Below are 27,195 nucleotides of genomic sequence, written 5' to 3'. Positions count from 1 at the left end.
TCCGCGGAGGCGGAGCCTGCGGCCCGGTGCATGCCGGGCCGGCGGCGGGCCGAGCCCGGGCTCCCATCATGGCGGCGGTGGCGGCGGCGGCGGCTTCCGGAATTTGGCTCTGGGCTGTCCTGCTCATTCCTGCGGCCGCGGTCTACGAAGACCAAGTGGGCAAGTTTGATTGGTGCGTACGTGGGGGACCTATTCGGGAAATATTTTCCCAGTACTTGTCTTCTGTCTAAAAGGATGGGGGGTGGTTACCATGCAGCACGGCCGGCTGCATAACGTGCGGGGCCCAGGGGAAAATGAAATGTGAGACCCCTTGTTCAAAAGTTAAGAGTTTTAAGGTGGCGACGGCAGAGCATTAAACCGAGAGTTGGAGGCCCTTCTGAGCCAGTCCCTGTGCGGCTGTACAGGTCGCAAGCCCGTGAAGCGGGCTCTGCCAATCCGGGCATGCCTGAGGTTCTGGTCAGAGGTCACTCTTCTCCTCCATCAGGCCCCATTTCTGTGACTGTCAGGTTTCTTATCTACTGGGTGTCAGACGTCAACAGCCCTCAGTGAACGCCGTCTTTCCCCACCCCTCTAGCCCAACCCTTACATGGGCTCAGAACAGGACCACCCAAGACTCACATCAGCCTTGAGGTGCCCTCACTCACTGGCTCACTCACTCACTCTTCTTTCATTCACTCACTTCCATTCATTCATTTACTCTTCATTCAGTCTCTCATTCAATCACTCATTCACACATTCAGTCGCTCATTCACTCATTCATTCATTCACTCATTCATTCACTCACCCACCCCTTCCTTAAGGCCATGGAGTTGGCTCACTTTTGCTTGAATGTCACTTTGCCACTTAAGCATTGTGTGGTCTTGGGAAAATGACTTAACCACTCTGTGCCTTGGTTTCTTTATCTGTAAAATGGGTTTACTAGTAGTCCATTACCTCTTTCAGTAGTTGTAAGGATGAATAAGACAATTCTTTTAAATTACTCAACACAGTGCCTGGCTCACTGAGTACAATCAGTTTGTTACCAATAATTACTATTGAGGGAACACTTTATCCTTCCGAGCCCAGCTCCTCGCTGAAGTCTTTTCTGTATCAGACAAATTAATTCGCATGTTTGTTGAGTGCCTGTTGTGGGTCAACAATCATTCTAGGTGCTGTGGACACAGAGATGGAAAGGAGCTCAGTCTAGGGGGGCAGATATATAAGTTATGTGATATAAGACAGTGTGACAAATGCAACATGAGTCACATTTTTAATGATGTGGGCAGATGCTCACAATATAATATGTACAGCTGACTCTTGAACAACGCAGGGGCTGAGGGTGCTGACCTTCCCTGCGGTCAAAAATTGAGCATAACCTATGGTAAGCCCTCTGTATCTTCAGTTCCACATCCGCAGATTCAACCAACTGCAGACCGTGTAGTTCTGTAGTATTTACTGTAGAAGACAACCAGTGTATAAGTGGACTTGCGCAGTTCAAACCTGTGTTATACAAGGATTAACTATATATTACATATGTACAGCATGTGATTCCAATTTAGCAGAATCCTAGGTATATGCAATTTATAAATTGAAAAGTAAACAGAAGGAAATACACCAAAATGTTGAAAAGTTTATGGTTGAAGAAAAAAAGTTCATGGATGGTGGTATTTTAGGCATTTTTTGTTTTCTTTTTTATACCTTTATGTTTTCTACAAGAAGCAGGCATTACTTTTGTAGTCCAGATAAAAGATAACAGCATTTTAAAAAAAAGCATGGGGTTTAGACTAAGAAGTTCTTAATTTTGCATTCTAGTTCTGATAGTAATTTGTTGACCTCAACGGACTTTGGTTTACTCACCTGTAAAACGAGAGTGATAATATTTGTCCTATGTACTTCGTAAAGTGTTTAGTGACTACAGTGAGATTAAAGTATGTGGAAATACAGATAGAAACTGTCAATTGTCATGTAAACCTGTCTCTCTATACTAGTGTAGTTTCTTCTTTTTTAAAAAAAGTTAGACCAAACAACATAACAAGGGAAATTCAGTGTAAATGTCAGGTGTTTAATTTGCTAGAGGTTGTAATTCATGAACAGCAATATGCAACACACCTCCTCTGTACTTGGTAGTATGCCTCAGGAAGCTAAGTACTTTCACTTTATGCTTAGATAAGAGTGTTGAAAGTGATGGGGTATGTTCCAAGGAAAGTATGAGTAATGAGTCAGATGGATCCTGACCATAGTGTGGGCTAGAACAGGCTGCAGAGAACAAAGGCCTGACCCTGATCTATCAAGTTTTGTAAGAATATTTGCATAATTTTTCTCCAAAGGTCAATGAAAATAGAAGGAAAAGTTGGATTGTATGGTCTTCTCTCATGTGTAATGTGAGTGTCTAGTCTCACTATTAATGGGTACAGAGAGGACTGCAGTTTTGTTCTAGGGGGATTTAGGCCAGGTGCTCTTTTGGCTGTTCCTTTTCTTGAGATAAACAAGTGCTTGCATTTAGAAGGAAGACTGTTGTATTTCTCATCGATTAGGGTGCATTCTCTCTTCTTCTTCCCATTGCCTAGAAATCTTGCTTTTGGTCAGATCTCTTCGTTAACAAACATTTCTCATGCAACCTGAGATAGTTATGATGGTGATACCCTCATGTATTTGTGCAGTTGTCTTTTTCCAGAGCGTTTTGTGCAGTGATGGTTTTGGCCCCTTCCATTTCCCTGTACTCTTTCCTTTAGGAGACAGCAGTATGTCGGGAAACTCAAGTTTGCCTCCTTGGAATTTTCCCCTGGATCCAAGAAGTTGGTTGTGGCCACAGAGAAGAATGTGATTGCAGCATTGAATTCTCGAACTGGGGAGATCTGTGAGTGAACTGTGTAGAGGGGTAGCTGGGGATGGCATGGCTGCCTGTAGTGGATCCAGGATGCCCTGTGGCTTGTGAAGGCCACGTGGCTGATTCCCCGCTTGGGGACAAGTTGGCCAAAGGTTGCATCTCTTATTGGATCCTGATCATTTTATTTTGTTCTTTTTGTTTTTTTGGTCTTGTCAGTTTTGAATATTTAATGTATTTCTATAACTGGCCTTTGAGTTTATTTCCTCAGCCCAAGTCCTGACTGTTCTTAAATAAGATATTGCTGCAAAAAACACATTATTCTATGTCGCACTAAAGCTTTGGATGTGCCCCTCCCCCCCAATTATTTATATTGCTTTTATGGATGTTTGTTGGCATTAAAATCATGGAAACGTAATTTACAGTCACTACTTTTCTTGTGAGTCGTATGGATTTTGTGAATTTTGTCATTGTCCGTTTATATGTTTGATGGGGTGCTGGTGGGGATGGGAAGTGCGGAGACCTCACATTGGGACAATAGTCGCTCCCCTCATTAACCAGTGAGTGGGAGTGGGTCATTGCCAGTTAGCTGTAATCCTTCCCTCCCTTGAAGTAAAATTGGGCACTTCTGTGCAAACGAAGGCCTCTTCGGTCCTCTCTTGCCTCGCTTCTTGGATGCCTTGCTGTGGTTCATAGTAACGTCGACTCTCCTGTCTCTCAGTGTGGCGCCATGTTGACAAGGGCACAGCGGAAGGGGCAGTGGATGCCATGCTGCTCTGTGGGCAGGGTAGGTAGAGTCCTGCTTTGTCCCTATGATGGCGTCGGTTCCCTCTCCTCTTTGCTTGGTTCCTTCCTTTGTTCAGGGTCTGGTAGCAAATGGAGTAGGGGTGTTCCCAACAGGAAAGGACAGGCCGTTTCTGTTTGCACTTATACATTAGAGGTGAGGCCACTGCTGACAGACCCTAGGAGGCTACAGACAGAGCATCAATTTGGGAGATGATCTCACGTGGTTTTTTCTCTTCCAGATGCAATCACTGTGTCCAATGGAGGCCGGATCATGCGCTCCTGGGAGACTAACATCGGGGGCCTGAACTGGGAGATTACCTTAGACAGTGGCAGGTAGAGGGGAAGAAGCTGAATTTCATCTTGGTTTGGTTAAAGGCTTTGCTGGAACACAGATCTGCATAGATGGCAACTCTGGGCCTTCTGGCTTTTTTCCCAGGGGAAGAAACCACTGAAGAGCCAGAGAGCATCAGACACCCAGTTTTTGATGTTCTTGAGGTTATGGGACACATGTGCTTACTCAGCCAGCATTTATTGAGCACCTGTCAGATGCAGAGCTCTGTGCTGGGTGCAGTGTTCATTCTCGTGTTGACTGCTTTTCCTAATCTTACCATGACACAAGAGCTTTGCAATGTTCTAGATATAAGGATGTGATATAACACATCTAGTGTTTTAATTTTATGTTGAGGAACAGTTGGAGCTATTGTTACATCTTTGCTAAAGTTGTTTAACTTATAGGGTTTACTTGCATTAGCTTATACATCTTCTGGTAGTAATTCACTTGGTAAGTACTTGGGGAGCCCCCAGGCAGTGGGAACCCATTTGTGAATGTGAGATAGTTTCCATCATCAAGGAACCCATCACCAGTTGGGTGAGGCGGGCGTGCAGCCCACTAATGACAGAACTGTCTGATGGCTGCCGCGGGAGAGGGTAGGCCTGGTTGCTGTGAGGTCCCAGGGGAAGGAGGGAACGACCCTTAGGAGATTCACAGGGGTTTCAGGGAAACAGTACAGCCAAGTGGCTGAAAGTACAGTCTCTCAAGTCAGCTAGTGGAAAGCAGAGCCAAGATTAGGATCCAGATGTATTTGACCCCAAAACCTGTTTCATTACCTACCGAGCTATGGTGGTTGTGTTCCGGATTGTCCAGCCTGAGGTCCAGGAGGCTCTGGGCAGCGCTCACCCCGGCCCTGTGCTCAGTTTCCAGGCACTTGGGCTGGTAGGCCTGCAGGAGTCGGTGAGGTACATTGCTGTCCTGAAGAAGACCACTCTCGCCCTCCATCACCTCTCCAGTGGGCACCTAAAGTGGGTGGAACATCTCCCGGAAAGGTAAGGCTGCCTTCTCCCCAGGTGACGGCTACCTCCTGCTCTCTACAAGCCCGCCTTTCTCCTTGGGGCTTGAAGCGTTTGCTTTGACTCAGGCTTACCTTAAGTTGGCATCCTGTGTAGCGTGTTGGGCTCACTAGCTCTAGGCCTGAATTCCAAGGCTGTGGCTGCCTCTGGAGTTTCCTTTGCAGTGAGGAGAAAACTCTCCATCTGGGCATGAGAGCCAGTCAAGCAAGGGGAGTGGATCCTTCGCTCACTCACTTTGGCAGGGACCCAAAACTCAAATTCCTATGGGGGGGCTTCCCTGGTGGCACATTGGTTAAGAATGTGCCTGCCAATGCAGGGGACACGGTTCGTGCCCTGCTCCGGGAAGATCCCACATGCCGCAGAACAGCTAAGCCCGTGCGCCACAACTGCTGAGCCTGCGCTCTAGAGCCCATGAGCCACAACTACTGAAGCCCACGCGCCTAGAGCCCGTGCTCTGCAAGAGAAGCCACCACAATGAGAAGCCTGTGCACCACAACAAAGAGTAACCCCCGCTCACCGCAGCTAGAGAAAGCCTAGCGCAGCAATGAAGACCCAATGCAGCCAAAAAAAAAAAAATTTACTATGGGGCCAGGTGTATAGCAATCATGAGCAAAGCAGGCCCTGTGGGGATTATGGGGAGCTGCAGTGTGCCTGGCCTACCTCGAGGGGGCAGCCTTACTCAGCTGATTGGTGCCCTGTAGGAACATAAGTAGGCCTAGTGTTACTATGTCTCACCTTTTAAGAAAAAACTAGAAATCTTGTTCTTACATGTTAAATCTCAGGTCTAAATGTTGACAATGAATTCAAATTAAAAAATAAAAGCTGTGAGCCAAACAAAACCTATTTGGGACTGTTTGTGACATCCTGGTGGCCTGGTTTCGGAAGACCCCTGAGGATACCCCTGTCCTGTGGCTAAAGCTGTTTCTCCCTGCTTTTCCTTCCCTCTCCCAGTGACAGCATCCATTACCAGATGGTGTATTCCTACGGCTCTGGGGTCGTGTGGGCCCTCGGAGTTGTTCCCTTCAGCCATGTGAACATTGTCAAGTTTAACGTGGAAGATGGAGAGATCGTTCAGCAGGTCTGGTCTGGCTCGAGGAGCCTCGTGAATTGTGGAGGGGAATAGAGTCCTTCTTTGCCCTGGGGACCAGGGAACTCGGCTGCGCGGATGCAAAAGCCATTCATGGTCCCTGATTCTGGGCACTTGGAGGCTGCATTCTGCTCATCAAGCATTTATTTAAAGCCCTCACATTTGCACATGGTGCTATCCTGGGGTGGCTAAAAAAATCGTGTATATCTATTCATTGCCTGCAAGTATCTTATAAGATAATACTGTAGAGTAATAATAGGAACCCATGTATGACAACTATAGCAGAGAAATGCTTATCTGAAATGTCAAATATTAAAAAGGATCTGGTATATTATTCAAATGACCAGAAAGCCAATCCTGATTGTGTCCAGCTTCGGAGCTCTTGGGAGGCTGGGTGGGTTCCTTCGGAACCCACCAGGAAGAACCTCTGAGCTTAGGCCCCGCAGTGGGATCCAGTGCTGACATAGCTTGTGAGCTGAGAGGGAAATGTGAAAATCCCCATGAGCCTCCTGTTCTGATGTCTTTCCTGCAGGTCAGGGTGTCGACTCCCTGGCTGCAGAGTCTCACCAGAGCCTGCGGTGTGGTGGATGAGGCTGTCTTGGTATGCCCTGACCCGAGCTCACGGTCCCTCCAGACCTTGGCCCTGGAGACGGAGTGGGAGTTGAGGCAGATCCCGCTGCAGGTGAGAGGACGCGTCCCCTGGTGCGAGGCATTGCTTTTGCTGCTTAGAAGAGCCTTTCTCCCAGTGTCACTGCTCACTTCCTGAGGCTTGGCAGCCCTTGGGAGGTCAGGCCTCTGGCTGAACTGGTATGAGAGGAAATGGGCCACTCTCCTCTTTGGAGAACCTGAATGGGAGCTTCCGGAGCCACATGCCGTGGCCCCGTTACCCTCGCTGGCAAAGTGGGGCAGCGGCTACCAGCCTGGGATAATCAGTGACTTGTCTGCTCTGGCCCTTATCCTTTTTCTTCTTGTCTCCCAGTCTCTTGACCTAGAATTTGCAAGTGAATTCCAACCCCGGGTCCTACCTACACAGCCCAACCCAGTGGATCCTACTCGGCCCCAGTTCTTCCTGCAGCTGTCTCCAAGCCACTATGCGCTGCTGCACTACCACCACGGCGTCCTGAGTCTGCTCAAGAACTTCCCACAGGTAACGGGAGGCAGCGTGTTCGCTAGGATTCAGGGGGATCTAGCTGAGATATGGATGCTGGAAATCCCTGCCTTTGAATCTGGAGATATTTGCTCAAGCAAGAAGACATCTTTCCATGAGTGGTTTGAGAGGGGTTAGCCTTAGAGCAGAAGTGGAATTTTTTCTTTTTTTTTTTCTGAGAATTACAGAAGATTATTAGAGTAGAACTGGCACCTTCCTAAGTCCACAGGAGAGTGGGCACGTTAATCAGAGCTTCCCTATAGATACTAAGAGCAGCGTGGGATGCAGGATTCACCAGTGCCTGTGTTGGAGGTTGGCGAGAGGGCTGTGTTCAGCGGTGGCTTCAACGGGGCCTCCCCCTGCTCTCAAATGCCCAGGCCATTATGCTCCCAAGTTGGGAAGATTTTCAACTCCAAGGCCAAGGGTCCTTCCTGTGGAGGTGACTTAGAGAAGGCTGCTGGCTAGGACAGGCCCTATTTAGGAGTTGACACCTTGCTTTATCCCCAGACTGCCCTAGTGAGCTTTGCCACCACCGGGGAGAAGACGGTGGCTGCAGTCATGACCTGTCGGAATGAGGCGGTGAGTATTGGGGATAACAGCACGTGGGGTTTTCCTTCCTTATCTTTGCTAGGAGCCCTGAGAACCAAAAGTCTGGGCATATTCTCCTAGTCAGTTTGAACCTGGGGGCAGGAGGCTGTTGAGCAATAATATCTCACCTCATCTGTAGGGCTTTCTGTACACCTTTGTCCCCAGGAATGGGACGACCTCATGTTCATCTGGGACTGTTCAGGGTTGTGTAGGCTTTGTGAGCAGAAATGGGAAATGGGATTTGCCTTTTTCCAAGGGCTGAGAAGACATAGAAGTGAAAGCTTCATTTTGGTGACCAGGAAGTGACCCTTTGGCTGAATTTTCTCCTTTTTTCCTTCTCTTTTCCCTAGCAGAAGCCTAGCAGTTCTGAAGATGGGTCAACGGGGAGCTTTTCGGAGAAGTCTGGTCCACAGGTAGGGTGTGGCGTTGGGCAGCGTGCCAGACCAGAGACACAGGAGGCCCCCGGTGAAGCTGGGGGAGCAGCCAGGGCTGTGAGCAGGTCTCCTGAGTTCTCAGCCTCCAGTGGGCTTTGCTAAGTTCAGCAAATTAAACCATGTTTCTCTTGATCGTTTTTAGTTGGGAGATTAGAGAGTAGAACCCCTAGAATCTGTTCTTAACTACTTTCTCCTCTGGGCCTCCGTCTCTCCATGTCTTGTGGGGTCTGGCTGGTGGAGTTGAGTGGTAGTCTGAGCAGTTGCACTGAAGCAGAGTGTGGGACCCTGGCCAGAGTCTCCAGTTTCTGCTGTGGTTTCCATCTCCTAAGTGTTTCCCAAGGGGGTTGTGATTTCCCTGCCTACAGTCTTATTAACTCTTTGGGAAGTCTCTGCTACACTGTACTGGCTTCCTTGTGGAGCAAGTATGTATAGCGGTTACAATTTTTAAAATTTACTCGACACCTTATTTCTGCCTTAGGACTTAGCTTTTCGATTTTATGTCCCTTTGCATATGTTTCCTCTTCTGGCCTGGGTCCTTCTCCAGGGTATTTGCTCCCCCCACCCAGATTCTTGGACTTCCTTTGGGGTGATCCCCATAGTTGCCCCTTGCTGTCTGTACCCTAGGACTCGCTGGCTTGCTTCAACCAGACCTACACCATTAACCTCTACTTAATGGAGACAGGTCGGCGGCTGCTCGACACCACGATCACCTTTAGCCTGGAACAGAACGGCACTCGGCCCGAGCGCGTGAGTCGGGGCTTGTGGGCTTCTCAGCCTGGGGCTTTCTTTCGTTGGGGTCACTTCACAGCATGGGTCCCAGAGTAGGATTCTCTGGACGTGGGCTCTGGTTCTACCTGAGCCACTGACTGTGAGTAACAGTAAAAGCAGGTACCATGTAAGCCAAGTCGTCGGTGCGCCAGGCTCCGCGCTACGCTTTTTTACTTACGCGCTGCTTGATTTAACCCTCTCAACAGCCATGTGGTTATTACCGCGCTCATTTTATAAGCGAGGAAATGGCCTCGTGAGATTCAGGACCCTATCCCGAGTCGCTGCCCGACATTGCCTCTGCGCACGTTCAGTGGTGTTCCTCAGCCTCTCTGGGCTGTGGCTTCTTCGCCTCTAAAACGGAAAGTCTAATCCGGGCCTCCTGCTCGCTTCGTGGGGTGTTACCGGTGCAAGATGAATGATGTGGTGGCCGAGAAGCGCTCAGGCTCCTTCATGGAGGGGGCTGAGCTAGCGCCTAGCACGGTTGCTGTGTCAGCCCCTAAGAATACGTGATATCTAATTGGAGTCCAGGTTGAAGCTGTATTGTTTGGACATCCAGCAATGCCGTGACCTAGACTTCGGACAACTCCTCATGCTTTGAATCTTGGGGTCTGGTGCTCTGAGAGGCATCTGGATTCTTGCTGACTGCAGTGGACTTGACTGTTTGGTTTATAGATGTACATCCAGGTCTTCCTGAAGAAGGACGACTCCGTGGGCTACCGGGCCTTGGTACAGACGGAGGATCACCTGCTACTTTTCCTGCAGCAGCTGGGTGAGTGGACCTCATCAACCCATTTTTTTTTAGGCCTGCCCATGAGTTCCATTCAGACTCTTTATTTGGGGCTGTGGACAGGCTTCTGAGAAAGATTCAAGTGGAGTGTATCCTGAATATTTTTTTCCAGAGCCATATGTTACCTGCCTTTGAAAAATTCCTTAGCATTCTTGGGAGACAGAACTTCCCTCACTTGACCTCCTGCCATTTCTCTTTTTGGCACAAGAGGTGTGGTGGTCCCTGAGTCACCGAGAAGAGTCCCTTTGGGGGACGAGGGAGGTGGGCCTGACTTTTGTAACCTTGGTTTCTGCAGCAGGGAGGGTGGTGTTGTGGAGCCGCGAGGAGTCCCTGGCAGAGGTGGTGTGCCTGCAGATGGTGGACCTCCCCCTGACGGGGGCGCAGGCCGAGCTGGAAGGGGAATTTGGCAAGAAGGCAGGTATGAACTGAGGGGGCTGGGAGGCAGAGCTGCCGGTGCGGGTGCTCTGGGACTGGGCTTGGTAGTTGCACCACAGGGGAGGCTGTCTCACGTGTCCCTGGCTTCCTGGATGCACCTGTTCTGCCAGTCTGTTCTGAACTAGCTCTGTGACCAGTTTCTGGTGTGTTTGTGGCCCTATGGTTTATGTAACCATTCTTCTATCTGAAAGGAGTGACCTGTGACTCCCTCTAGGGAAAGATCCTGATGAAAAAGAATCTTAGCTTAGTGTAGTAATAGCTACCCTTGTGTGGGTACCTAAGATCTGCCAGGCACCATGGCTGGCACTGTATACCCATTGTCCCCAAAGCAACAGTTACACCTTTCCAGAGAGCATGACCGGGCTAGTCAGTTACTGTGGTGATAGGCCAGTGCCCTCTGAGACCAGCCATGGTCCCAGCACCCAGGATGAACTCGGTTCACTCTCCTCTGATTGAGTCCCGTCCCCTCCTCCCTCCATCCGTTCGTCTAGCTAGCCAGGTGATGTTTACTGAGGGCCTGCTCTGGGCCAGGCACCCTGCTAGGCACTGCAGATTTCCTTAAACCGAGGATTAATTTGACTTTACTATTTATTTCTGCTGCCTGGATCCAGCCATTCAAGGTAAAACCTGCTTCCTGCTGCCTTTTTGCTCATTGCCTGCCCACATGGCTAGCTTTTGGTATTATTTATTTTCCCTGACTTGCATGAATGAGGTATATACCATGTGTGTGTGGACTGCTATGCCTGTGACTCGTCCTGTTTGCCTCTCACTTCCCTTCTTGAGCTGAGGTTAATGGAAAAGCGGATAAGCAAAGACACCGCTCCTTTTCAGTGAGCACTTACCCTGTACCCCACCCCTTGGGAAATCCTGTGTGTACATCATGTTGTCTAATCTTGGCAACAGCCCTGTGGATTACTTGCCATTTTACCGATGAGGAGCCAGAGGCTAAAAGGTTAAGTACATTTCTGCAGGTCATCCAGGTGGTAAGAAGTGGAGCTGGGATTTTAATCCACGTCTGCCAGACTCCAGGGGCCATGCTTTTTACCATGCTACCTTGCTCTGGGGACCAGTCTAGTCTCTGGAGGAGACTTGAGGGTGGTAGCCTCATGGATGGAGGAAGGGGTGGAGTGAAAGAGAGCCCTGGGAATGGGTTGAAAATAGGTTAGATGGGTACAGACTAAACCGTTGACAGCGTAGGCCTAAAGCAGCGAGAAATGGAAGTGCCTGTCCGTGACACAACACACGCCTGCACCCTGGTACCCCCGCACCCCGCCCTCTTCCGGCTTTGTCATGGCGCCCAGAAGCCTCCCTCTGGCCGTTCTAGATGTGGGGTTGTGGTGGAGTCATTCACAGCATGGCTGCATCCTGCATGGCTGATCCCTGCCCTCTTAGTCTCCTATTCCAAGATTTCAGGCAGTTGAAGTGCTGAGAGCCAGGTGAGTAGGTTTTTGGAGTTCCTGCACGGCTGTGTCTAAGTGTGAGACTGTTGGCGTCAGCCACAGGACTGCCCCTTGGGCTTGTGGCCTGGGGTGTGGATGACTCGAGTGCTCCACAAGAGAGGGAGAGAGCCCTCCTTAGGAAGAGGAGGTGCCCCCTCGCTGGAAACACCTAGTCTGATGGGGAGTGAGCCTCAGCTGCGTTACCTTTTCCTTGACACCAGACGGCTTATTGGGCATGTTCCTGAAACGCCTCTCGTCCCAGCTCATCCTGCTACAGGCATGGACCTCCCACCTCTGGAAAATGTTTTACGATGCTCGGAAGCCCCGGAGTCAGATTAAGAATGAGATCAACATTGACACCCTGGCCAGGGATGAATTCAACCTGCAGAAGATGATGGTGATGGTGACGGCCTCAGGCAAGGTGAGAGGGGCTTAATCCAAACCTCCTGAGGTTCTGGGAGTGGGGAACAAAAAGCCTTTGGAAGGGGATCGCGCCGGTTCTAGTTTTTAAGGATAGAACTAGTTTTGGGGTTTGCCTTTCCGGTAGTGAGCCAGGTATTTATTTTGCAGCTTTTTGGCATTGAGAGCAGCTCTGGCACCATTCTGTGGAAACAGTATCTCCCCAGCGTCAAGCCCGACTCCTCCTTTAAACTGATGGTCCAGAGGACTACTGCCCATTTCCCCCACCCCCCGCAGTGCACCCTCCTGGTGAAGGACAAGGTGAGGCCGCTACCTCTCATCTGAGCCAACGTGGGTGTGGTTTTTGGTGTTTTGTAACTTAAGTTCCTCCTAGGCGTTTGGAATTCTCTGAGAGTTAAAGGCAGGGAGTCAGGGCTTAGAGCTCTGTTTCTTCCAGTTTTTTGCCTGAGTGGAGGACCGTCCGGGGCCCATGTGGAAGTGACTGTAGGGTAGGTGTGACATCACTAGGTCCCTAGTAAGCCAGCTCCACTTCTTCCCAGGCACGGGCGGCTGTTGGTACCTGAATGACTGTTTGCTCTTCTCCAGGTGTTGGAGGGCAGGACACAAAACTGTTTATGTCTCTGACTCCCAGGAGCAGGTGGCTTTTTGTAGATTCATTCTGCCATCATCAGAAAGGGGACTTGGGGGGAGGGTGGGATGAACTGGGAGATTGGGACTGACATATATACACTGTTGATACTATGTATAAAATAGATAACTAATGAGAACCTACTGTACAGCACGGGGAACTCTGCTCAGTGCTCTGTGGTGACCTAAATGGGGAGGAATCCAAAAAAGAGGATATATGTATACGTATAGCCGACTCACTTTGCTGTACAGTAGAAACTAACACAACATTGTAAAGCAACTATACTCCAATAAAAATTAAAAAAGAAAAAAAAGAGAGGGGACTTGGTAGATAGTCTCTGGAATGGCTGCCATGGGGCTACTGAGTTGGTCCTTGACTTTTTTGTTTATTCCTCAGTATGACCCGTTCTTGCTTAGCTTTGGGGCTAGAGGCAGTTAAACTTTTTTTTTTTTTTAATTAATTTTTTTGGCCGTATTGGGTCTTCGTTGCTGCACACGGGCTTTCTCCAGTTGCGGCAAGCGGGGGCTACTCTTCGTTGTGGTGCGCGGGCTTCTCACTGCAGTGGCTTCTCTTGTCATAGGGCACGGGCTCTAGGCACACAGGCTTCAGTAGTTATGACACACGGGCTCTAGAGCACAGGCTCAGTAGTGTGGCACACGGGCTTTGTTGCTCCGTGGCGTGTGGAATCTTCCCAGACCAGGGCTCGAACTCGTGTCCCCTGCATCGGCAGGCTGATTCTTTTTTTTTTTTTTTTCAGGCTGATTCTTAACCACTGCGCCACCAGGGAAGTCCCAGAGGCTGTTAAACTTTTACCCTTTTGACACATCAGCCTTCAGACACTTTCACCTTTAGCCAAGACTTTATTTTCCACAAGGAGGGCAAAGACTAGGGAATCTGCCATAGCTGAGCTCAAGTCCCAGCGTTCCGGGTTTACCCCTAGGATTTGCATTCTTTTCACGTTGCTGGAGGCTGACCGTTCGCTTGCCTATTTCAGGAGACGGGAATGAGTTCGCTCTATGTCTTCAATCCCATTTTTGGGAAGTGGAGTCAGGTGGCCCCCCCAGTGCTGAAGCGCCCCATCTTGCAATCTTTGCTCCTCCCCATCATGGATCAAGACTATGCCAAGGTGCTGCTGTTGATAGATGATGAGTACAAGGTATGCCGTCTGCAGACTGGCTGCAGAACTGCCCAGCCAATCAGTGTGGGAGCGGGTGCTCAGACAGCGGCTCGAGGGCCCCCGATGGGAGCCGTCTGCCGTCAGCACTCATTTGGGCTTGAAGGGTGTCTCTAAGCGACTCGATTGCTCTTTCTGCCCTTGTGAAAGCTCGGACTCTTAACTCAATTTAAGCCCTGATTGAGTTTAATAGACTTTAATTCTTTAAAGATTTGCTGTTTTTTTTCTTAAGGCCCTCTTTGACAGGAAACAGTAATGAGTCTGGAGAAACTGTGCTTAGAGATTCCTTTTCCCTTAACTCTTTTCTGGGGTTTTCAAGGTCACAGCTTTCCCGGCCACTCGGAATGTCCTGCGACAGCTCCATGAGCTCGCCCCTTCCATCTTCTTCTATTTGGTGGACGCGGAACAGGGACGGCTGTGTGGCTATCGACTTCGAAAGGTAGGAGGGGGCATCCTGGCACGCCCCTTTGTGGGAGGGGTGTAGGTGTTTACTCGTTATTTGGCTAAGGAGTGAATTATGCTATTCATTGTGCTGTAAACTTAGAGAGCATAATCCTGATGTCAGAGGCAGTCATTTTCATCTATTCCATGGCAGGCGCGGTTCTAGCTGCCGTGGAAGGAGCAGTGCACAACAGTCTCTGCCCCTGTGGAGCTTTCATTCCTCATTCCTCTTCTATAGCAGGGAGAAGGGGCGTTTTCTCCATTCCTAGAAAGGCGGGAGGTAGGAATGGTGATTGAACAATAGTACTTTCTGTATGAAGATGGTGTTATTGATCCACTCTTTTTCTTTTTCTTTCATTTTTCTTTATTTTAATTTTTGGCTGTGTTCAGTCTTCGTTGCTGTGTGCGGGCTTTCCCAAGTTGAGGCGAGCAGCGGCTACTCTTTGTTGCGGTGTGCGGACTTCTCACTGCGGTGGCTTCTCTCATTGCGGAGCATAGGCTCTAGGTGGCGTGGGCTTCAGTAGTTGTGGCACGTGGGCTCAGTAGTTGTGGCACGTGGGCTCTAGAGCGCAGGCTCAGTAGTTGTGGCGCACGGGCTTAGTTGCTCCATGGCATGTGGGATCTTCCCGGACCAGGGCTTGAACCCGTGTCCCCTGCATTGGCAGGCGGATTCTTAACCACTGTGCCACCAGGGAAGTCCCTATTGATCCACTCTTGATTGAACGTGCGCTTTGAATTTTATTTCTAGAAATGGGATCGACTTACTCCGATCCTGACACACTTGAGTCCAGTGCTTGCAAACAGTGTTTCACACTGGCTCTGAAGTCCAGCTCTGAGCTTCACAAGGGCTGGCCTTGGCTCCGATAGCAGGGCTGTGTAGAGGGGTAATTTGTGGCGTACTCCCCAGAGGGCCCGCCCATCCTGTCTGTAAGGCCTTTGGAGGGACACCACAGCACAGAGGTTAAGAGCTTGGACCTGGCTGCTTGTGCGGGAAACCTAGTTTTATTTATCACTTACTCATTTTGTGTCCTTGGGTAGATGCCTTCTCTCTGATCCTGTTTTCTCGTCTGTAAAACAAAATGGTAATAGTACTATATCAGAGGGTTGTTGTGAGGAGTTGGGAGTTAATACGTGTAAGTCACGTAAAGCAGTGCCTGCTGCACAGTAAATGCCGTCCAGGTTTTACCTGCTGCTGCTTAAAAACTGCAGCGTTCTTCCCTGACATTCCCTAACGGCTAATCTTCAGCGTAAATAGCATAGTCTGTCCAGAAAACGTGCTCTTTACCCTGTGGGTGAAAAAATACCATCCTTCTGAGTTGATGAAAAGGGGACCTTGAAAGAGACAGTTCTTTGTGGATAGAAGGACATGACCTGGAGTGTGGGTGTCATCGTAAAGATGGTGGGGGGACGGCAAAGGAGGTGGAGCTCACATGGGAAATCAGCCATGTGAGGGGTGGTCTTCCAGTCTCTGACCTCCAGTGGACTCACCGGTGACCTTGTTCTCTGGGAAGGTTTTAGTGAATTCTAATGTTTTCACAGGTGTCCTTGGTAATGGAGCCTTATATGTTCTCAATAAAAATTTGTATTATTTCAAAAACATTTAAATTTCAAAAATTTTACACATGAATACATTCTCATAGTGTAAGATTAAACTGATACAGAGGTACAGGAGCAAGATATGAATGGGCCCTTTCAGAGCCATTGCCAGCTGCCTCCCTGGATGGAATGCCTTTCAGTGGTCTGCACGCCTTCCCCTGTCCTGTCTCTTGCCTCTGTGTCTGTAGTGCTGGATAAACAGCTTCCAGACCACACAGACATGCGCTTTATATTCTTTCTTACCTGAAATGGAATTGACCTATATTTAACTAATAGGAAATCTGCTCTTTTCACTTTATGTGTCTTCTGCCTCATTATATTGTTAAATCCATATCTTATTAAAATATAATACTGAGAAAAGCACAAAATCCCGAGGTTACTACTCAGTGGCCGTTCACAGAAGGAACACACTTGTGTACACGGCAGTCACATCAGGAAGCAGTTTAGCACCAGCGCCCTGGGAAGCCCTTGTGCCCCTTTCCAGTCACTACTCCCCCCCTCACCCCCCAGGGCTCTGTGTAATTCCACAGTGTGGATGTATGATAATGCATTTAACCACACAGTTTTATCGGTTTCTTTTGACTGTAAAGAACGTTTCCTGTAATATTTTGAGGTCCCCGCCAGCTTAGTAATTCACTGCTGGCTCAGTGTACAGGGAACTTAGATTTTAGTAATAAGTGGTAAATTTTCTTTGCATTATTCTTACTCAGATAAACAATGGGATACTATTAAATATTCCTCTCCTTTCTCACTGGCTTTAGTATCTTTCCGTTTTTTGACAAGAAGTAGGGTTTATTGGTGACGTGAGTGAGGAGGGGCAGCTCCAGGGCTCCCGTGAGTGCAGGGCCCGCCATGTGTACAGGGCGCTACAGATTAGGGGTGTATTTGACCGCACGGTCATCCGGGAGGAGCTGCTTTTCAGCCACCAAGTCTTCGAATTCATCTCTATTACACTTGGTAAAGACACGCTTCTTGGAGATGTGGATCTTCTGGCAGCCAGGGAACTTGAACTTGGCTCCATGTCGGGCCTCAGTCACATGCTCCTTGTTCTGCAGCTTGGTGCAGATGGATATGATGACCTGGCCGGCCACTGGGCCCTGGGGCTTTCCAAAGGCACCTCGCAGGGCTGTCTGGAGCCTAGACTGGGGACAGCATGAGGTCAGACATGAATGTCCACTGGAGAGGACCGTCTCCCAGGTCCCCTCGGGCAGCCCAGGCAAGCACCTGGTGCCTCCACTGCCCCGGAGGCTGCTCTTTGCAGCCGAAGCACACTGGGCTTTACTAGTTTTCTTACTTGAACTGAGAGTTCCAAACTTCGTCCCAAACTAGATCCGTATTGCTGCTTCTCTGGGAGCCCTGATCTCTGTTCCCTCCCGCACAGAGGCCCCAGCTGAACTGCAGGACGTGTCTAGCCACAGCTCTCGTGGGTCTAAGGGTACCTTCCTGATGACCAGTGCTGGCTCTTTTGCCCCACCCCAGGATCTCACCACTGAGCTGAGCTGGGAGCTAACCATTCCCCCGGAGGTGCAGCGCATCGTCCAGGTGAAGGGGAAGCGCAGCAGTGAGCACGTTCACTCGCAGGGCCGAGTGATGGGGGACCGAAGCGTGCTCTACAAGGTACGGCCAGCTGTCTGGCATAGCGCACAGAAGCACGGGGTGTGATTCTGGCTCTGGGATCTGGTGGCTATGGGTCCTTGAGTGAGTCACTTAATCCCTTTGAGCCTTAATTTACTGTCTGTGAAATGGGCATGATATGCCCTTCTCCTGGGATTGTCGTGATGATCACACGAGGCACTCGCGCTTCGCATAGGGCCAGGCATGCATGGCCACTACCCAGTAGATGTTAGCTGTTATTTTTAGTGGTAGTGCAGATAGACCTTTCTGGGGTTAAACCTTAGTCGATCCATCAGAAACTCCATCTCTGTGATCCAACACTCTAGTTAGTGGTGAGGGCAAGGAGACGGAGAGGTGACTAGTCGGTTGCAGAGCTATCCTATGAGGGAATGTAATCACTGTGGTAATGAACATGAATTACAGCCTCTGGCAGAGGAGAGATTGAGTTGGAGGAGGAGGCGTAATAGAACAGGGCAACACGACCAAGGAACTCAACAGGGCAGCTGCTTCACTAAGCGTGAGGCAGAGCGCAAGCCTCCAGTTGGACGGTCCAGGTTCAGACTTGCTGTTCATCGTGGGTAACTTGCTTAGGCTTCTTGAACTTCCCTTTTTTTTTAAATTTGGCCACACCACGCAGCTTGCGGGATCTTATTTCCCTGACCAGGGATTGAACCTGCGCCCTCGGCAGTGAAAGCGCGGAGTTTTAACCAGTGGACCACCAGGGAATTCCCAGGAGTAGGGCATTTTGGATTCATATTTGTTGTGGAGATTTTTTGCCTGCTTTGCTGAGACTAGACTATAGAGGGCCGAGGAGGGGAGCAGGCAGACAGGCTACTGTGATAATCCAGGTGAGGTGATGGTGGCTTCAACTGGGTTGGTTGGAGGAGGTGAGATGGAATCAGATTCTGGATACTTTTGAAGGTAGAACCCATAGGATATGCTGATGGATGGGGTGTTGGTGTCTGTGTTAGAGAGAAAGGAGTGAAGGACGACTCAGAGGTCCCAGGTATAAGACACTGACACTCGGGAGGCCTTGTGGGGAGCAGGTTTTATCAGGGGTAGAACAGGAGTTCAGTTTGGGGCATGTCAAGTTTGAGATGAGACACCTAAGAAGTGATACTGATATGGTGGTCCGTTAATCAAGTCTGGAGTTCAGGTAGAGGTCTGGCTTGGATATGTGAACTCAGGCGATGCCAGCACCTGTAGATGGAGTGAAAGCCACGAGATTGGGTGAGATCACCATGAGAGTGAGTGTAGACAGAAACGTCCAGAGACTGGGGAGTGGAGGAGGGACCCACAGAGGGGGCTGAGAACGAGTGGCCGAGACAGGCAGAAGGAAAACCAGGGCACGGGTGTCCTGGATGCCAGGTAGAGAAGGTGTCTCAAGAAGGGAGTGATCACCTGTGTCACCTGGTACTAGTTGCTCAAGTCAGATGAGAACTGAGACCCATCCATTGGTGTGGTGGTAGGAGGGCACTGGTGGAGAGTCATCGTGTTGCTGGACACATGTCCTTCCATCACCGAGTGGGTCGGCCCGGGTTGTATCTTGAGTTACCGTTTGCTTGCCTGTGACTTGAGCAAGTTGCTTAACTACTTCAAGACATTTCATCTGTGAAACGTGGATAGTGACATCTATTTGCAGGGTTGTTTACGGGATTCAATGAAATGATGGAGGCAAAGTCCCTGGCATGGCCCCCGGCCTCCAGCAGACACTGAATGAGTGCAGCGATGAGGCCCTCTAAACAGAAAGCTCTTCCCACCAGAAAACCCTCTTCCTCTGTCAGCCGGAGAGCTCTGGGCCTGCCTCCCCGCCGCTCAGGATGCGCCGCTGTGGTTCTGAAGGAGCTTTCCTCTTCGTCTCCCCAGAGCCTGAACCCCAACCTGCTGGCCGTGGTGACAGAGAGCACAGATGTTCACCACGAGCGCACCTTCATCGGCACCTTCCTTGTGGACGGCGTCACCGGGCGCATCATCCACTCCTCCGTGCAGAGGAAGGCCAAGGGCCCCGTCCACATCGTGCACTCGGAGAACTGGGTGGTGGTAAGGCGTGGCGCGTGAGCTCAGGGCACCCCCAGGGGCCTGACGTAGCATAAGAGTATGTGGCTCGTCTCCCTGCAGCCTAAATCCTTTCCTTGCCTATTGTTCCAGAAACCAGTTGCCACTTTGCGTTTTCATAGAATTCAAAACTCCTGGCTAGCAGCAGTACAACCTTGAACTAGTTACTTAAGCTTTCTGTGTTGTAATATATATAAAATAGGGGTAACAACAGTCACCTCTATTTGAGTTTAGAACAATGCCTGACGTGTAGTAAGCGCTCAGATGTTAACTATTATTCTTCTGACTTCTAAGAATCTTGAGAATTCCTTTGTCTTGTGGTGAACTTGGATAGTCTAGGTACAGCTACCCTGAAAGGTTAGTAAACTTGGTAGCTGGAAGGAAGCTAGGGTGCTGGTTGTTTCTTTCCTTCCTGGACGTGCCTTTGCATGTACATTCCCCTTTCCAGCTGAACCAGCAGCTGAGCCCCAAGCAGCCCCCTCCTCTTCTCTCCGCAGTACCAGTACTGGAACACCAAGGCCCGGCGCAACGAGTTCACCGCGCTGGAGCTCTATGAGGGCACCGAGCAGTACAACGCCACGGCCTTCAGCTCCCTGGACCGCCCGCAGCTGCCCCAGGTCCTCCAGCAGTCCTACATCTTCCCCTCCGCCATCAGCGCCATGGAGGCCACCATCACCGAGAGGGGCATCACCAGCCGACACCTGCTCAGTGAGTGACTGGGTCCCTTCAGGCAGCCGCACGGAAGGACGGGGCCGGGATCAGTGAGGAGGGCTAGGGAGAAAGTTCCCTAGTCTGGCTTTGCCGTCCATAAAAGAGCTGACACATCCCTCCTCGTCCTTGTTTCTGACGAACCACTTTCATGTCTCTGTTCTGTTTTCACCTCGTTTGGAAAGTTGAACCCTGATACCATACCCAACAGGTAGCCTGTGCAGATGGGCTGCAGAAACTGACAAGGTGTAGGGTCTCATCTTCATGTAGTTCAAGTTCAGGACTCAACTAGACAGGTCTCTCTGTCTAGTTGATTTTACCAAAGACGTTTGGGACTGTCAGATTTGACAGGCATTTGGTATTACTATTTTACCCTCAAATATGAGGAAGACAGACTGCTTGGTAATTTCCCGAGTTTAATTCCCACCATTCCTGAAACCGCTGGGATCTCATGTTGCCCAGTCCTCCTGCTGCCCTCCCCCCACCCCCATCCCCCACCAGCGTCACTGCTTCAGCCAACCATAGGCTCCTGTTTGGCTCACAGTGAGGAGACCTGCTTAGCTGGGGCAGGTATTGCTGGAGGAGAGGAGGAGGATGAAGAGATCCAAGTGGGCTTCCATGCTCTTCTCTGCCATCATTACCCAGTTCTTGAGTCTGGCTCTTTATTTTCTGATGTCTCGGGATGATATGTGAAGAAACTAGTATCTTCAAAAGTGGGAACCTTCATTCAGACCCAAGTGTATTGGATTATTGTTTTTGGCCATTTAAGGGAGCCTCAGTGATCCATTTTTTTGGTTTTAAACTCTATTTCAGTTTCTGTGATAAGGACATTTTTGTAAGTAGCCCTAACTGGGGATCAGGTCAGTGTGAACACTCACTTCTGTTGACTTGTTTCTGTGTATGTAGTTGGGCTGCCTTCCGGAGCAATTCTTTCCCTTCCTAAGGCCTTGCTGGATCCCCGCCGGCCCGAGATCCCAACAGAACAGAGCAGGTGAGACCCTTGTGGGTAGTGCTGAAGGCTGTGACCTTAAGGAACTTAGCATCTTGATTACATTTGGTCCTTGGTCTGCTGTGCACTGTCCTGCTCCGCTGGGGATGTGGCAGTGAACACATCTGCCCTCATGGAGCTTGCATTCCGGTGGGGGCGACGAGGTGGATAATAAATAAGATAAACAAGTGAAATAATTCTGTATTAGGGTGCTTGTAAATGGCAAGGAGAAAAAAACTAAGAAGGGGTGGGGTCTAGGAAGGGTGTGGAAGGGTGCAACTTGAGAGGGTGGCCTGGGAAAGCCCCTCAGAAAAGGTGACTTTTGAGAAAAGACTTGAAGGAGGCGAGAAGCTGGCCTTGTGGATGTCGAAGGAGAATGTTCTAGGCAGAGGGAACAGCTGTCACAAGTGCCCTGAGATCATGCCTGGTAAGTTATAGGGAGGGCTGGAGGCCACTGTGGCTGGAGCAGCCAATGGTGGGGACACTGGGAAATGAGGTGAGGGAGGTGCTGGGGCCTGGGTCACATGGGAAGCCAATTGCTGTCGGTGTTAGTTTTCTTTTCTTTCTTTCTTTTTTTTTTGGCTGCATTGGGTCTTTGTTGCTGCGCGTGCGCTTCCTCTAGTTGCGGCGAGTGGGGGTTACTCTTCATTACGGTGCGTGGGCTTCTCTTGTTGCGGAGCACAGGCTCTAAGCGCGCGGGCTCTAGAGCGCAGGCTTAGCAGTTGTGGCGCACAGGCTTAGTTGCTCCGCGGCATGTGGGATCTTCCCGGACCAGGGCTCGAACCCGTGTCCCCTGCATTGGCAGGCGGGTTCTTAACCACTGCGCCACCAGGGAAGTCCTAGTTTTCATTTTTGTGTTTCCAGCCATCATCTCTGCGTATTTTCTTGCCTCCATCCCGAACTCTCTTCCCTGAGGGGTGTGAGGAGCTGTGGGCAGGGTGAGGAGGCAGTAGATGTGTCTTTGCACGCAGTGAAGGGAGGACGGTTTGGAGCGGGCGGAGGTTAAAGCTGGTGGACTGAGGCACTCTGGAGTGAAGAGCAGGAACTGGCCTAGTGGCTCGATGTTTTGGTTTTAAAATGGCCCTTTCTTCTTCTAATGTGAAGTACTGGTCGTCTGTGGTTTCGTTTTCTTTAGATTCAGAACAAGGTAGGAATCCAGATCTGTCTTACTCTGCATACAGCTTTCTTTGTTGCAGCCCTTCCTAACATTCCCTGATGCACATAGACCTTAGAAGAAGATATGTGGCTGATACGTGGCCTGGAAACCTCCCAGGGCTCAGGGCAGCCAGGAGATCCCCTTACAGCAGTTTTGAATGCCGGTCCTGGTTGATGTTTTGCAGAGAGGAGAACCTGATCCCGTATTCTCCAGACGTACAGATCCATGCAGAGCGGTTCATCAACTATAACCAGACAGTTTCTCGAATGCGAGGTATCTATACAGCTCCCTCGGGCCTGGAGTCCACTTGTTTGGTGAGTAGAGCCCCAGCCCAGCCTGTGCCACCTTGTCCACAGGCACCCTGTGCGACACCTGTTGTTTCTTTCACCCTTGGGAAAACAGCTGAGGAGTCTGTTTCCTTTGTGACCAGAGTTTGTGGTTGTGGCGGATCACTGGTGCCTTTCTTACGGATTTCTCATTCCCTCTGCCTTCCAGGTTGTGGCCTACGGTTTGGACATTTACCAAACTCGAGTCTACCCATCCAAACAGTTTGATGTCCTGAAGGACGACTATGACTATGTGCTAATCAGCAGCGTCCTCTTTGGTCTGGTCTTTGCCACTATGATCACTAAGAGACTGGCACAGGTGAAACTCCTGAATCGTGCCTGGCGGTAAAGACCTGAGACCCACTGCCAGAGAGCAGAGAGCCAAGGGGAGTGAGGGTCAGACAAGAAGCTGCAGCTGCAGTTTGACAGGTCAGAGGAAGATGTGTGTTGGACACTCATCTCAGTTAAGAGCTCTTTGGAAGAAGATGGGCTCTCGTGGAGACTCCTTTTGGGATACGTCTCATGTGGAGTCATTGGTGGTGGATGGAGGCTGAACTCACTCTCTGAGCCGAGATCTCAAAGCATCTTGCTGGACTTTCCCCCGGAGTCCCAAGGCCATCGCCGTTTCCCTCCTGTGCCCATCCATGAATGTTGTGTTTTTTTTAAGACCTCCAACAGATTTTTCTCTTTTGTGAGGCCTGTTTAAATTGATGTTCGTTTGCCTTCTGTTTCCCGAGTGTATCTGGAAGGCCTGATTGTTCCCCTGCTCCTTGCTTCAAAGTCGGAAGGGAACTCTTATTGACAACTCCACCTTATAGGTGCATTTGCTGTTTTACACTGGGGAGAAAGAAGAGCCATCCTTAGCTGAAGTTTGAGGACTGATGCAGCCTCTCATGGCTTCTCTCCAAAGTAACTTTGGGTCGAGGAGTCTATGTGTGTGTCGAAACTTGCCTCTCGTTTCATGCTCCCATTCATCAATGGGCCACCCAGTCTTAGATTCAGTTTATTGAAAGCCAGGTGCATAATACTGCCTTGGTTTGTTGGTCATCGTCATCCAAGCTTTTCACCTCAGATATGTCAGAGCTGAGGCCTTTTCAATCTACTGAATTGTCTGAACCTTGAAGAGATTTCAAGGGAGGAAGGCAAATCTGCCTGTTTCACAGTCCCTCATAATCTCTCATTTCGCCCACAAGCTGGTCTAGCCATCTTAGAACCTAGATAGAGAAAGTTTTTTTTTAAGAACCTCATTATTTTTAGTTATAAATTGTGTGGATTACTATACTTCTCTTAAAATGAGCAGATTTTAAATCTTATCTTTAAAAAAAGAAGAGAGAAAAGGGTAGGGGTAGGAAACTGGCATCTTGTGGGTAGCATTGTTGATTGGCTGGGCTGTTGCCTCTGCTACAAACTAAAGATGTCCTAAAAATTTTCCCTTGTTCATGGATTTGGGGAATGATGGCGTTTTTCTTTACTGTGAAGAATGAAATGTACAGAGAGCCCTGTTGGGAGAGAGATGCGTTTAAGTGTTTGAATAAAGTGAATGACAAACGACATTGTTCAAGTCCTTTTTTGTGGAACATCATATTGAGGCTACTTCTGCATTGGAGGGGAACAGAAAGCTGTGCAGAAATGGAGTGAGTGCAGTATTTTAATTGGGAAACATGCCAATTTAATCATATAAGAGTTGTGTTATTTAAAAAACCAAATTTTTTCTTTCTGTGGTCATATGCTGATGGTAGAGAAGTGAGAATAATTTTACTTTAAAATAAAACTGAAATTGATTTTAATGAATGAACATCTGAGTATCTCCAGAAAAAATAGGCATCTATTCATCCTGACTCAAGGCATACATATTTTGTTTAAAGTGATCTGAGAGATGGGAATAAGTACAACTTAAAAAAATTCTGCCCTGGTTTTGAGAAAGCCTGGCTGGAATTTTGCCTGTCCTAAATAAGTGTGTGCGAGCTGCGTCATTAACTATTGCCTTGCTGCCTGCTCTGCTCACACGGCCCAATACGTCTGCTCGATTCTAGTTTACATTTACCCATGTACGTGCCAGAATCTGAAAGGACAACCTGATGGGGGGGAAGTTACCTGCCTTTTCATAAAATTCCCTCTATTTCAGCTTTAATCATAACGATTTTACTGAAAGTTACCTCAAAGCAGGCAGTTAAAATAGCTAATGCTAACGACATGGTCAAATCTAAGTCTTCTAAGTTCTCAACCTTTCTTAATCTCAAAGCAGCACTTGCTTCTGACCAGCCATGCTCAGCCTCTACCCATGGCCTTTGAAACTGCTTCCTCTCAGATCTCTGATGTGTTTTCTTTCCTTCTTTTTTTGGCCTTTTTTTTTTTCTTTTTCTTGGCCATGCTGCCTGCAGTGGAAGCGAGAAGTCCTAACCACTGGACTGCCAGGAATTCCTGTCTGATGTGTTTTCTTGTCCTCCTCTTTTGCTGTGTGTATCCCTAGAGCCATGTGTTTTCCCTTGCCTTCATAAAATAGGTTAATTTGGGCGCCCCCTGGAGTGTTTCACTTAGAGAAGTAAGTTCTTCAGTATTTTTTATGTCATTTTTTTATTAGTTTGGTCAGCATACAAGATCTTTTGGTGTAAAATTTTGCCACTGAATAGTATTTAATGATTCTTAGTCCCTGTTGGGAATAATGTGGAATGCTCTGTGGCTATTGCTATAATTTCTCCTTAGCGTTTGACTCTGGACGGTAATCAGTGATTTAAATCCAGAATTAAATCCAGAATTGCGGTTAGAATGTCCGGGATCAGTAAGGGCCTTTTTAAATTTTGATAATTTTTTTGGAAGAGGGGTTTAAAAAATAATGTGTTATGCCCCACTGATCCTCTTAAAATTATAACCTATTGATTTAACACCACTTTAAAAGTGGTGATACCTGCTCCCCTTCTCCCAGCAAAGAAATTCGGTGAGCAGGCTAATGTGCAGTTAATACAGTTTTATATAGATTCCATCTTTTCTTCAAGCTTCTCTCAAGTCAATCCCTAGATGAAGCCAGACCAGCAGAGAACTAGCTGTGCATCTAGGTTGAACTTGAGGGGACAGTATTTTGTCATAGCCTATCCTTAGGAATGGACTTTAGAACTTGATGCTGCATTTATTCTGTTAAGGACATTGTTTATCATATTATGTAGAGCACCAAATAGAAATTTCCCTCTTGTCTTGGTATCAGGAATAGTTTATCTCTTAAGTCACTTTAAAAAATCTTCTTTTCTTTGACTTTAAATAGAACATGTAGGGCTTCCCTGGTGGCGCAGTGGTTGAGAGTCCGCCTGCTGATACAGGGGATACGGGTTCATGCCCTGGTCTGGGAGGATCCCACATGCCGCGGAGCGGCTGGGCCCGTGAGCCATGGCCACTGAGCCTGTGCATCCGGAGCCTGTGCTCCGCAACGGGAGAGGCCACAACAGTGAGAGGCCCGCGTACCACAAAAAAAAAAAAAAAAAAAAAAAAAAAATAGAACATGTACATTATTAAAAAAAAAAAGTTAAAATTCAAAAATTAATATGGACTAGTTCTAATATTGATTACCCATAAGGGCACTGATAGTCCAAGTTTAATGTTCTTGTATACATACTCTTTTTTTTTTTAATTTTTATTTTTTGGTCGTGCCACATGGCTTGCGGGATCTTAGTTCCCTGACCAGGGATAGAAACCGGGCCATGGCAGTGAAAGCCCAGAGTCCTAACCATTGGACTTCCAGGGAATTCCCTATACATACTCTTTCTTTTTTTTTTTTACATACTCTTTCTTAACGGCATCATGCTATTTAATTCTGCTACTTGTTTTTTCAACTGATGCATCTTAAACATCATGTATTTGTAGAGATTCCCTAAATCCTTTCTGGAACAAAGTATGACAGAAAAAAATACTCAAGTCCTAACATATGTATTAGAGACTTCAATGCAAGTCACCTAACCTCTCTGAGTGTGTTTTACCATTTGTGTGAGGGCATAGATTACATGGTCTGTAAGGTCTTTCAGCTCGGAAATTTCAGATTTGTAATTTCACTTCCTTTATAAATTGCCTTTTCTGGTAAGAGTGTATTACATAAACTACAATTATCAGGATTATCCCAAGACTTATTTACAGATTTCTGTTCATTTAAAATTTTGTTTTAAAGTCATGAATCTATCTTTCTCTATATTCTTTACTTGGAATGCTTTCTTCCCTTCTCAAAATCTGGTTTGTCTGAAATCTAAACTCCATAAAGCCTTCCCTGTTGATTTTGGCTACCAAGGACCTCCGAGTTTCCTGGCTACTAACCACACAATTTCCTGAATGATGTATCCTAGCATTTTATTATTTCAGTCATTTTGTGTCTCCCAGGGATTGTCAGACTGTTTTCTCAATTCTCCACAATCTTAAACATGAAGCTGCTACTTGACAAATAGTTCCCCAAATGGTTATACCTTCTTAATAGAAGCCTTGTCCCTAGTTT

The 27,195-nt window shown here is 48.5% G+C and overlaps 1 protein-coding gene and 1 pseudogene across 5 annotated transcripts; one reads left to right on the top strand and one right to left on the bottom strand.

Moving 5' to 3' along the window:
- The first annotated feature begins 56 nt into the window (after positions 1-56).
- On the top strand, positions 57-24,280 carry EMC1 (ER membrane protein complex subunit 1). 5 transcript variants are annotated; one of them, XM_060015385.1, is made up of 23 exons: positions 57-172; positions 2,712-2,836; positions 3,525-3,590; positions 3,829-3,922; positions 4,784-4,912; positions 5,888-6,014; positions 6,556-6,705; positions 7,003-7,170; positions 7,678-7,749; positions 8,112-8,171; positions 8,817-8,939; positions 9,633-9,729; positions 10,043-10,165; positions 11,843-12,042; positions 12,192-12,341; positions 13,664-13,825; positions 14,163-14,282; positions 17,360-17,497; positions 19,361-19,534; positions 20,047-20,257; positions 21,164-21,248; positions 22,586-22,715; positions 22,897-24,280. In XM_060015385.1, exons 1-23 carry the CDS (start codon positions 69-71, stop codon positions 23,074-23,076), a joined length of 2,988 nt encoding a protein of 995 aa, XP_059871368.1. In that variant the 5' UTR covers positions 57-68; the 3' UTR covers positions 23,077-24,280. The 5 variants fall into 5 exon arrangements, 4 of the variants coding, with proteins under 4 accessions (XP_059871368.1, XP_059871369.1, XP_059871370.1 ...); XM_060015386.1 differs by having other exon boundaries at positions 8,109-8,171; positions 10,046-10,165; XM_060015387.2 differs by having other exon boundaries at positions 8,109-8,171; positions 22,586-22,674.
- Positions 17,065-17,182, bottom strand: LOC132416390 (small nucleolar RNA SNORA70; annotated as a pseudogene).
- Positions 24,281-27,195: the final 2,915 nt, after the last annotated feature.

The sequence above is a fragment of the Delphinus delphis genome, chromosome 1 (genome assembly GCF_949987515.2).
Source record: "Delphinus delphis chromosome 1, mDelDel1.2, whole genome shotgun sequence".
Taxonomy (NCBI): Eukaryota; Metazoa; Chordata; class Mammalia; order Artiodactyla; family Delphinidae; genus Delphinus; species Delphinus delphis.
This window is presented reverse-complemented; position numbering and strand designations above follow the sequence as displayed.

Excerpts from the sequence above, each read along its gene's own strand:
- EMC1 (XM_060015380.1), top strand. The coding sequence starts at position 69 with ATGGCGGCGGTGGCGGCGGCGGCGGCTTCCGGAATTTGGCTCTGGGCT. Across the intron at positions 6,015-6,555 it reads ATGGAGAGATCGTTCAGCAG|GTCAGGGTGTCGACTCCCTG; the intron begins GTCTGGTCTGGC and ends TCTTTCCTGCAG. Across the intron at positions 14,283-17,359 it reads GTGGCTATCGACTTCGAAAG|GATCTCACCACTGAGCTGAG; the intron begins GTAGGAGGGGGC and ends GCCCCACCCCAG.